Below are 12,656 nucleotides of genomic sequence, written 5' to 3' on the forward strand. Positions count from 1 at the left end.
TGCATAAGAAAGAATAAGTGATCTAGAAGATAGAATAATGGAAATTACCCAATCAGAACAGCAGATAGAAAGCCAAATTGAAAAAAAAAAATGAAAGCAACATAAGAGACCTATGGGATAATATAAAGTGTGCCAATCTAGGCATAATAGGATTCCAGAAGGAGAAGAAAGAGAAAAGGAGATTGAAAACATATCTGAAGAAATTATGGCTGAAAACTTCCCAAACCTAAAGAAGGAAACAGATATCCAGATACAGGAAACAGAGGGTTCTAAACAGGATGAATCCAAACAGACCTACACCAAGACTTACTGTAATAAAAATGGCAAAAGTTAAGGAGAGGATTCTAAAGGCAGCAAGAGAAAAACAAAGAGTTCTTTACAAGGGAAACCCCATACGGCTATCAGCTGATTTCTCTACAGAAACACTGCAGGCCAGAAAGGAGTGGCAAAATGTTGTCAAAGCCTTGAAAGGGAAAAATCTGCAACCTAGAATACGGTACCCAGCAAGATTATCATTTAGAATAGGTCAAGAAATAATTTCTCAGACAAGTAAAAACTAAAAACATACAGCAATACTAAACCTATCCTAAAAGAAATATGGAAGAAGCTTCTCTAAATAGAAAAGAAGCAATAAGATATAAGAAGGAGGAAATCATAATTTGAAAGTAAATCACTTAAATTAGTCAGTACACAGATCAAAAAGAGAGAAAAAAAAAAAAACCTATTTGTGAAAGCAATGATAAACACAAGGTACAGCCAAAGGAAAAACATGAAGATGTAAAAAAGGACATCAGTATCATAAAATGTGGGGAAGGAGAATAAGAAAATGCAGATTCTTCTTTTTTTTTTCTTAGAATGTGTTTGTACCTATGTGACTATCAGTCTAAAGCAAGCAGATATAGGAGGGGGTTACCATACTTGAAAAACAGGGCAACCACAAATCAAAAACATACAGTAGATTTACAAAAAACAAAAAGAAGAGAACACAAGCATAAAATAAAAGGAATTCATAAAACCACAAAAAGAAAAAAGAAAAAGAAAGGAAAAGAAGAAACAAAGAATCAACCAGGAAACAGGGTTTAATATGGCAATAAACACATATGTATCAATAATTACTTTAAATATCAATGGATAGAATGCTCCAATCAAAAGACATAGAGTGGCAGCCTGGATTAAAAACAAGAGTTTACAATATGCTGCCTACAAGAGACCCACCTTAGGGCAAAGGACACACATAGATTGAAAGTGAGGGGAGGGAAAAAGATATTTCATGCAAACAGAAGTAAAAAGAAAGTGGGAGTTGCAATATTCATATCAGATAAAATAGACTTTAAAGCAAAGCCATAAAAAAGATTAAGAAGGACACTATAGGACTTCCTAGGTGGCGCAGTGGTTAAGAATCCCCCTGCCAATGCAAGGACACGGGTTCAAGCCCTGCCCCAGGAACAAGCCACATGCCATGGAGCAACTAAGCCCATTTGCCACAACTATTGAGCCTGTGCTTTAGAGCCCATGAGCCACAGCTGTTGAACCCATGTGCCACAACTACTGAAGCCCATGTGCCTAGAGCCCATGCTGCACAACAAGAGAGGCCACAGCAATGAGAAGCCTGCACACCGCAACAAAGAGTAGCCCCCGCTCGCCGCAACTAGAGAAAGCCCATGTGCAACAACGAAGACCCAACACAGCCAATAAATAAAGTAATTAATTAATTAATTATTTTAAAAAAGGGCACTACATAATGAAAAAGGAGCAATACAGGCAAGGATTTTATACTCATCAACATATATGCACCTAATATAGAAGCACCCAAATATGTAAAACAAATACTAACAGACATTAAGGGAGAAATTGATGGGAATACAATAATAGTAGAAGATTTTTACACTCCACTCACATCAATGCACAGATCTTCTAGACAGAAAATCAGTAAGACAACAGAGATCCTAAATGATAGAATGGTTAGACTTAATTGATATTTTTAGGACATTACATCCAAACAACAACAACAACAACAACAAAACAGAATACACACTCTTTTCAAGTGCATATCTAACATTCTCTCGGATTGGCCACATACTAGGGCACAAAACTAACCTCAACAAATTTAAGTGTATAGAAGTTATTTCAGGCATCTTCTCTGACAATGACAGCATCAAACTAGAAATCAACTACAAGAAAATAAATGAGGAAAAAACAATTACATGGAGATTAAACAACATGCTACTAAAAAACCAATGGGTCAATAAGGAAATTTAAAAATACCTTGAGACAAATGTCAGTGAAAACAGAGCCATACAAAATCTATGGGATGCAGGAAAAGGAGTTCTTAGAGGGAAGTTCATAGCAATATAGGCCTTCCTTAAGAAACAAGAAAAATCTCAAATAAACAGTCTAACCCACCACCTAAAAGAATTAGAAAAAAAAAGAGAACAAACAGAATCTAAAGTAAGGACATAATAAAGATCAGGGAGGAAATAAATAAAATAGAGATTTAAAAAACAATAGAAAAAAATCAATAAAACAAAGAGCTGGTTCTTTGAAAGGGTAAACAAAATTAGCAAACCTCTGGTCAGGCTCACGAAAAAGAAAAGAGAGAGAACCAAAATAACAAAATAGGAAATGAAAAAGGAGAAATCTCAACTGATACCACAGAAATACAAAAAACCATAAAGCAATGAACATAGCATAAAACTATGAACAATTATATGCTAACAAATTTGACAACCTAGAAGAAACGGACAACTTTCTAGAAACATATAACCCACCAAAATTGAATCAAGAAGAAATAGGTAATTGTACAGAGTGAACTCTAGAGTGAAATAAAATTGTAATATAGGAAAAAAAAAAAAAAAACTCCTTACAAACGAAAGGAGCAGATGGCTTTACAGGGGAATTCTACCAAATATACAAAGAAAAACTTATACCAATTCTTCTCAAACTCTTCCAAAAGACTGAACAAGAGGGAACACTCCCAAAGACATCTATGAAGCCAACATCACCCTGTACCAAAACCAAACAAAAATACCACCAATAAAGAAAATTATAGGCCAATATATTTGATGAATTTAGATGTAAAAATTATCAACAAAATATTGGCAAAGTGAATCCAACAACACAAAAAAAGATCATACACCTGACCAAGTGGGATTCATTCCAAGCTCACAAGGATGAGTCAACATACACAAATCAATCAGTGCAAAACACCACATTAACAAAGAGAAGTCAAAAGCCACATGATTATCTCAATAGATACAGAAAAAGCATTTGACAAAATTCAACATCCATTCATGATAATAGAGGGAACCAAGCTGGGAATAGAGGGAACATATCTCAACAAATAAAGCCCATTTATGACAGACCCACAGCCAATATAATTCTCAATGGTGAAAAGTTAAAAAGCCTTCCCACTAAAATCTGAAACAAGTCTAGGATGCCCACTCTCACCACTTCAAACTTAGAATTGGAAGTCCTAGCCACAGGAATCAAATAAGAAAAAGAAATAAAAGGTATCCAAATTGGAAAGGAAGAGGTAAAACTGTCACTATATGCAGATGACATGATACTATACGTAGAAAACCCTAAGGACTCCACGCAAAAACTATTAGTTTAATAAATGAATTCAGCAAAGCAGCAGGATGCAAGATTAACATTCAGAAATCAGTTTCATTTATTTATACTAACAATGAAATATCAAAAATGGAATGTAAAAAAAAAATACCTTTCAAAATTGCACCCAAAAAAAAAAATAAAATACCTAGCAATAAATCTAACCAAGGAGGTGAAAGACTTATATGCTGAGAACTATAAAACTAAAATAAGGGAAATTAAAGAGGATTCAAAGAAATGGAAAAATATCCCATGCTTTTGGATTGGAAGAATTAATATTGTTAAAAGGGCAATACTACCCAAAGCAGTCTACAGATTTAATGTAATTCCCTATCAAATTGCCCATGACATTTTTCACAGAACTAGAACAAATAATTCAAAAATTTATATGGAACTGTAAATGACCCAGAATTGCCAAAGCAATCCTGAAGAGCAAAAACAAAGCAGGAGGTATAACTCCCCCAGACTTCAGACAATACTACAAAGCTGCAGGAATTAAAACCGTGGTATTGGTACAAAAACAGACATATGGATCAATGGAACAGAATAGAGAGACCAGAAATAAATCTACACATCTATGGTCAATTAATCTTCGACAAAGGAGGCAACATGGGAAAAAGACAGTCTCTTCAGCAAATGGTGCTGAGAAAGTTGGACAGCTGCACGTAAATCAGTGAAGTTAGAACTCACTCTCACAGCATGCACAAAAATAAACTCAAAATGGCTTAAGACAAGACACCATAAAACTCCTAGAAGAGAGCATAGGCAAAACATTCTCTGACATAAATCATAGAAATAAAAACAAAAATAAATAAATGGGACCTAATCAAATTTACAAGCTTTTTCATAGCAGAGGAACCCCATAAAAAAAAAGAAGAAGAAAAAACAAAAAGACAACCTATGGAAGGGGAGAAATATTTGCAAATGATGCAATGGACAAGGGCTTAATCTCCAAAATATAAAACAGCTCATACAACTCAACAACAAAAACAAAAAAACCCAAATGAAAAATGGGCAGAAGCCCTTAATAGACATTTCCCCAAAGAAGATATACAGATGGCCAGCAGGCACATAAAAGGATGCTCAGCATCACTAATTATTAGAGAAATGCAAATCAAAACTACAACTATGTATCACCTCATACCAGTCAGAATGGCTGTTATTAAAAAGTCTACAAATAACATGCTGGAGAGGGTGTGGAGGGAAAGGGAAGTTGGTGCAGCCATGATGGAAAACAGTATGGAGGTTCCTCAGAAAACTAAAAATAGAATTACCATATGATCCAGCAATCCCTCTCCAGGATGTATACCCAGACAAAACCATAATTCCAAAAGATACATGCACCCCTATATTCATAGCAGCACTATTCACAATAGCTGAAACATGGAAACAACCTAAATGTCCATCGACACATGAATGAATAATGAAGATGTAGTACATATATGCAATGCAATAATACCACTCATAAAAAAGAACAAAATGCCATTTGCAGCAACATGGATGCAACTAGAGATTATCATACTAAGTGAAGTAAGTCAGAAAGAGAAAGACAAATAATATATATCACATATGTGGAATCTAAAATATGGCACAAATGAACCTATCTACAAAACAGAAACAGACTCACAGACATAGAGAACAGACTTGTGGTTGCCAAGGGGGAAAGGGAGATAGGGATGGACTGGGAATTTGGCTTTCATAAATGCAAGCTATTACATTAAGAGTAAACAACAAGGTCCTACTGTATAGCACAGGGAACTATATCCAATCTCTTGGAATAAACCATAATGGAAAAGAATATTTTAAAAAAAGGAATGTATATATGTGAAAACTGAGTCACTTTGCTGTACAGCAGAGATTGGCACAACATTATAAATCAACTAAACTTCAATAAAAAATAAATTTAAAAAATAAAAGAGACGAAATTGAAAAAATATATAAAATAAAACAAAACAAAATGTTAAAATCAAAAGCAATCCAAGCCAGCAGGAGCCTCTAAGGAACACGATTAGTATCTGTGGGAGCTGGGATTTAATCAGATGTTTGGGTTATTGTTGTTTTTGACTCCAATAATGGCTAAAATCTTTTTCTTCATTTATTCTTTTAAAGGCTATGTACAAAAATGAAAACATACAGATTACTTTTCTCATATATTCTTGTAAAGAGTCTTTATAACTACCAATAAAAAGATGAGGCAAAGAGAAGGAGGTATGATTCTCAGCCAGGCAAAATTAAGTGGGATGATGAAAAGCCCATGGATAATATTATTTAAAACCCAACTGAAAACTAAAAACAATCCTAAAATGAAAATAAATGAGTAAATAAATAAATGCCTCCTACTGCTTTACAAACTCATTTTGGCAGGTAAAAACCTTCAGCTGGTGGTTCCCCAGGCTTATGGGACTACCTTCAAAACTGCAGTTGTGCTGGTTTGGAGCTAGTTTTAAGGCTGTTGCTAGGTGTACAGTGGAATCTGCAGTTGGTGTGCTTGTTACTAGGGGCTCAGGTGAGTGTGGATTATGTCTGGTTCTGGGGGGATAAGACTGCCTCCAGTACCTTTGTTCAGTAGGGTGGTCCTGGGCCTTTTCAGGGTACACAGTTGGGTCCCCAGTCAGTCAGCCTATTTCTAGATTTGTGAACTGGTGTGACTCTCAGCAGGACTCCAATAAGGACTCCGAACTTTTGCACATTATTATGTGTCTGATGGAAATTACTACCATTATAAAGCAGTAAGTAGAGCCCCTAAATATTCACGTATTTGGGTGATCTGTCATGTTACTGTATTTAATCAAATTGAAAGTCTTTTGAATATATTTTATTTACTAGAGAAACCCATAGTTTTTCTGCAAAGCAATCTCTGTCATTTGGGACCTTGAATATTAAAGATCTCTCTCACATCAAGAAGATGTATATAGGTAGGGTATTCAATGCATAGAGTAATTGAGAAAAATATTACTGAAAAAAAGATTTTTGTTTAAGAAGATGATCACAAGTAACTTTTGCAGAGACGTTTCAGCTGATAAACTATCTAGGAGACATACTACAGGCATTTGTAAGTGAATAAATACATAAGAAGTGAAGTCACCATGTTGGACTACACACTTTTAAAATATTTCAGTATAAAACCTGACATTGTAATTGTTTTATCTATTCTTTAAGGTGATAAATCCCAAAAAGAAGGGAAAAAAGAAGAAATATACTAATTCAGGAACAGTAAGTCAAATTTTATGTTATTCATTAAGTATTCAAATAAATGAATAAAAAATATATACAACATTTAGAACCAACTAAAAACTGAATTGTTTCACTTAGGGTTTTAATATGAATGTATACAATAAAAAATTAACTTGCCATGGAAATAGTCGTAATGGAGAACACCTTATAGAAGGTAGCGACACAGCTTCCTGCAAGTAGTCCTAGGGGTTGAATGGCCTCTGAGAGAAGATGAAGTTTTATTATGAATTCTTCATTCAATGAAATCACACTAGAGAAAATCGAGTACACCTAAAAAAGTGTAATTTGTAATAAGAAATACTATACTCTTTATAAGCTACACTTTAAGTCTTGTTTTATGAGATGTGAAAGTATTTGTTTATAGCGCATTAAAATTTACAACTCTGGAAATGCTAGACTAAATCCATACAGAGGGTGCGAAGAGGAAAGTATGTTAAAATTGTGAAAAATCAAAATCATCCTATTGTAATTAAAAAAAAAATACTGAAAATTTTGTCCTAAGATTAACTGTCCTTGGGAGAAGCAAATCTAAGTTCCCTCCAAGTTTTCTTTTAAAAGATTTTTGTAAAGCAAGACATTTAAAATATTAGATGGCCTCGTTACAGGACCCTGACAAAAACACACGTTTCTTTTTGTATGGTTTAGCTCACAGATTTTGATGTTTTAATTTTAACCACTTTCCAACTCCCTTTTGTCTTTCCTTTATATGTAAGATGGGAGGTAACACAGTGTCCTTGTAGATAATTTGCATGTTGCTTTTCAAAGTAAGTAAACTGGTCATAGAAACGAGTCACTTAATTTTTTGGCCCCTTTTCTTCTGATAATTTTAAATGTAAGAACAATCCATCCTAGCAAATTTTAATAAAGAATAATATCTTTACTGATTTTCAAAATGCTAGGAAACATGATTTTCTCTCTAACAGTTAGGGGAAAAGTCCATTTGGGGTTGTAACTAGTACTAGCAGGTAATTTTGCCTTGTTTTTCTTTTCTTTTTTCAGGTCACGTTACTGTCTTTCTTGGTAGAAACAGAAGTTTCATTCCTTGACTATATTAAAGGAGGGTAAGTCATTCTCTGAAATTGTTTCATTGCTTAAGCAATGGTGAGAGGCAAGTTTGAATGTATTTAGAAACTTCAGTGAATCAGTCAGAAACATCACTTACTTAAACCTCTTCCTAAATATGATTAAGCAGGTTTTTGTTTGTTTGTCTTTTGTTTTTTTTGCCAATACTGACTTATTGCTAGAGTTTTGTCAGGCCAAAGAAGGGATGAGAAAATGAGGGTTTGCAAAGGAACAAAGACAATTTCCCCCAAAACAGAGAGCTTACCCCCTTTTGCTCTTTCTTAAGAAAACAAAACAAACAAAAGCTTTACTTGCCCAAATGGGGAATCTTTGCTAGATATGGACATCTTGAGAACTTCTACCTGGATACATAGACTCAGAAGCTACAGGGTGATTGTTTCAATAAAGTTAAAGGAAAATGTACTAAGTAGGAAAAAATGTTTGCCAACTCTCCTTAGTATTCCAATGTCTGTGCATATTTTTGTCTTTAGAAGATGGGAAAATAGAAAATTGAAACTGTCATAAAAAATAGATTCCTGTATAAATAAACTCCTTGGTAGCTGTAGATAATAGTTGATTAAAAAGATGGACATCTCTTAGCATGCTCTTTATAAACTTAAAAAAAAGTGCTTGATAGATCTGGCTATAATTTGCATGTTGAAGTGATGATTTGAAGTTTTAAAATATTAAAATTTCCTTTCAGTTTTTGTTTTGTCTTTTGCTTAGCTTTGTGAGCATGTGGAGTTGGTGGTGTGTTTGTGTGTGTGTGGCGTGTGTGTGTCAAAGAAATACCCAATATGTATTGTCAGCAGTACAAATCTAGTAATATTTTGCTGTGAATCTATCCGTAAAAGACATTTTCAGAACTGTTACCAATAAATCACTTTTATTGGTTGTTCACATTCTCCTTTTGAGGATTCTTAGGGCTAATTAGAGCAAATGGGTTTCTACAATACCTAAGCAATAACAGCATTGACGACTGCCATTCTTATGCTGCTTAACCGCCTCCAAGGGTTTTTGTTTTTTGTTTTTGGCTTACGCACTTCTACTTGGATAGCATTGCCTGTGCTGGAAGAAATGCTAGTGACCTTTTTCTGATAGAAGTCAGTGTTTAAATGGAGCCCCAACCTGTGAGGTGCACTTTGTTCCAATCCTGGCTTCCCAAGACTTTTATAAGAACCCATTTTTTATTTACAAATGGGGCGTGGAGAAAAAGACTTTGAAATTTACTACATAATTAATCTCACTGGGCTTATATTAATTTTTATATAATCATATTATATAAAAAGGACATGAAAAGTATATGCATATAATTCATTTTATATGAAGATGTGTATCATAAATGTATATATCTTTTCAATTTACTACAATTACACTTTTACCTATTATTCATCACTATTTCTAATATTTATTATACAGGTATTGTCTCTTTTGATAATGGAATCTGAATCAAGAAACAATATAATTGTATTGTGTCTTTATGTGTCTTTGTTCTTAAGAACTTGTTATAAGCGACTGGGCACAAAATTTAAATTCTGATTTATATTAATAATATGGTGCAGAGATCTAGCTTTATCACGACACTCCTTATCACTTCAATTTCCTATAGTTTACATGAGTCACCTTAGTTTCTTTCATGACCTTAATGATATTTATTTTCCTTAACTCTAAAGTTATTCTTTATTTTCCTACAAAAAACTTACTCTTACTTATCAACTTACTATACAGTGTAATTTGCATGTAATAATAGCTAACATCTGCTGACAGCTAAGTGCCTCAAGTTACTTAATTACTCATCTCTCCATTGGCCCCTTTCCCTTTCTGCTCACCGCCTTTCTCCTTCTCCCTCTTTCTCTCATGAGTAATATTCCTGTTGGTAATTTTCTCTTTTTTCTAAAAAAATAATGAAGTTTGTTTATTTGATGTACTATTAACTTTCAGTCTTTGTATAACTAATATTTTCTATATCATTGCTGCTAGTCAAAAATGAAGTTTAATTTACATAGCCTAAGGGAAAGTAATGCTTTGGCATGCAGAATATCTAAAAATTTTACTATCAGATATTTGTGAAGACTTAAACTGTGAGTTATGGGGATTTATTAAGATGGTTACTTTATAGAATTCTTGATGGACTCTAATTATAAGAAATGAGAAATAGTTTTATGTTCTTTCTTAAAAATCTCTATTGGTATGAAAATAACAAACTGTAGCAATTTGAAATGGAGAACATGAAGCCAATGTGGAAATGTAGCTACATCTATTCCAAATATTTTAGCAAATTTATTTTATTTTTCTTAACAGATTTCCTATTGAATTTTTTTTAGACATTGTAAGGGACTTCCCTGGTGGTCCAACGCTTAAGACTCTATGCTTCCACTGCAGAGGTTACAAGTTCAATTCCTGGTTGGGGGTCTAAGATCCCACATGCCACGTGGTGTGGCAAAAAAAAAAAAAAAGACATTGTAAGCTTTCTTCCCTTGCTATTAAGAAATCTCTACCTCCAAGTAGATAAATGCACTGCAATGATGGAAAATTATATTAAGAGCAGACACATAATTACACAAACTTTGTGAATAATAGCAAAATAGAATATAATGAGCTACATTCATTTCAAAATTAGAATTAATTATAATTCACAATTAATTATTATAGTTTCAGTAATGGCTATTGACTTGTGAATAACATCAGTCAGAATTTCTAGTCTCTTGCAACTAAAAAATTCTGTAAACTGTTAAACAATTCAGTAATGTTTAGTACTCTTCAGAGTAATTTTTTTCAGAAACCGCAGAAACTTTTATTTTATTAGTGTTTTATTTTCAGTTTAGGGGAAAAGAAGTATTATATCTCCCAATTTTTAAACATAAATATCTATATTTGTGTTTCGCATTGTAAACATGAAATGTGAAATGGTAAAAAGAAAGAAATGTAAAATGAAAATAACTTATTATGAAACCAGAAACCCCTGTAATCATACTCTCTAGAGATAATCACTGCTAGAAATTTATTTATTCCCAAACACATCATTGTTTTTAATGAGTGGTATCACACTGTGCCTAATATTCTAATGTGTATTTTCTTCATTAAGTATATTGTGTACATATGTTTCTGTGTCAGTACTTACAGATCTACCATATTTTGACATCATATGGATGTACATAATTTAGTTTAAGAGTCTTCTGTTGATACATACTTCAGTTGTGTCCATTTTATTTTCCTGTTGCAAGCAAGGCTGCAGTGTAAACTCTGGTGCATAGCTTTTTGTACACTTCATTAAGCATATCTACAAGGTCACATCCTAGAAATAGTATTGTTGCTTTAAATGGTATGTGTATTTTACAATTTGTCAGATATTTCTAAATTCTCATGTTGATGAAAGTGTGATAATAATAACATATACTTCTAACATCTGTGTATGCAAGTTTACCATACACTGACCCTTATTGAATAGCATCACTATTTTTTCAACTTTGTTAATCTAGTAGATAAACTTTAGAAATCATTGTCAGTTTTTATCTGAAACCTGTTTATTAGCCAATGTGATGTCCTTTGTAAAAGCCCATATTTAACCAGCTGTATCTTTGGAAACATAGGTTTCAGAACGTTTTGTTTTTGCTTTTCCTCTGCTCCGTCTTCCCTATTCCCACCAAAAGGGACTGAGTATTTTCAACTGAGAACACAAGACCAAAGGTAGCTGGGAGCTACATCCTTTAGTAAACACTTCAGCTGAACTTCCCCAATATTCACATCTTGGTCTTTGATAGCATTTCTCTTCTGCACATATTTAAAGAGACTCTATTTAATCTGGCCTTGCCTTTTGAAGAACAATAAAATTAACTAACACTCTGGGCTGCAATCAGTGAAGCAATCCGAAGTAGTATTTTGGAGGTCATAACTGTTTGCAGATTTGTGGAGTTATCAAGGTTAGTTCTTTTGACGAGATGTCCCACCATATTTGTGAATAAGGATGATATTTCAGAAGTGCTGGAACCAAGGGTTGAATTCAGTTTTGTTTTTATGAAAAATTATAGTAACTACTCACTTTTAACTTAAAATACCAAGATATCAGCATTTGTTGTTGGTATTTGTGGATTGCTAACATAGGTGAGCATCATTATTGCTAATTTGAGTGGCATTAATGCAAGAACTTACCATATTCTAGTCTAGTAGAAACTGTTGTTGAGTTTTGCTTATGCTGAATCTTAAATGACAAGTAAAACTAGAAGTTTTCAAAAAAGGTGAAAAATCATCATATAAACATGAGTAACAACAATTAAATTGGTACTCTGTCTAGCTGTGGGTTATCCAAAATAACATTAGTTTAGGTTTTCCTGTATTCATTTTATTCTGTACATTAATTGTATAAACTATTTTCCTTATACTGGACAGCATGTGGGAGCGTGAGAATAGACAAAGAGGGCAAAACAGGTGACTGGTGTGGGACGTGTAGGGCAACAGATGGTGATTAAACTCTTAGAAGGATATTCTTGAACTGCACTTTAAAATGTAATCTCTCTTCTTGTTTCATCTCACAAAAATAATTGAATAGCAAATTATGAAAAATTGTTTTCTCATGAATCCAAGAAGAAATCATGCATAGTTTAGAATGAACACAGTAAAATATTAAACAAAATTGTTTTCACAGTCCTTTAATATCTTCCACTTCAAAGGAACTTCTTTATAGGTCTGATTCTTAGTATTGGATATTCTAGGCTTCCGTTACTTTCATCATTGTGGATGAAGATATTTACTTG

General features: G+C 33.4%; 1 protein-coding gene across 5 annotated transcripts in view; it reads left to right on the top strand.

The window, feature by feature from the left end:
* CPNE8 (copine 8) overlaps nt 1–12,656 on the top strand; it is a 267,432-nt gene that overhangs the window by 191,893 nt on the left and 62,883 nt on the right. For all 5 annotated transcript variants that reach the window (XM_057700921.1, XM_057700922.1, XM_057700923.1 and 2 more), the window contains 2 exons: nt 6,769–6,822; nt 7,843–7,904. In XM_057700921.1, coding sequence (XP_057556904.1) covers nt 6,769–6,822; nt 7,843–7,904 — 116 coding nt within the window. The remainder of the gene's footprint in view (nt 1–6,768; nt 6,823–7,842; nt 7,905–12,656) is intronic.

The sequence above is a fragment of the Hippopotamus amphibius genome, chromosome 12 (genome assembly GCF_030028045.1).
Source record: "Hippopotamus amphibius kiboko isolate mHipAmp2 chromosome 12, mHipAmp2.hap2, whole genome shotgun sequence".
Lineage (NCBI taxonomy): Eukaryota > Metazoa > Chordata > Mammalia > Artiodactyla > Hippopotamidae > Hippopotamus > Hippopotamus amphibius.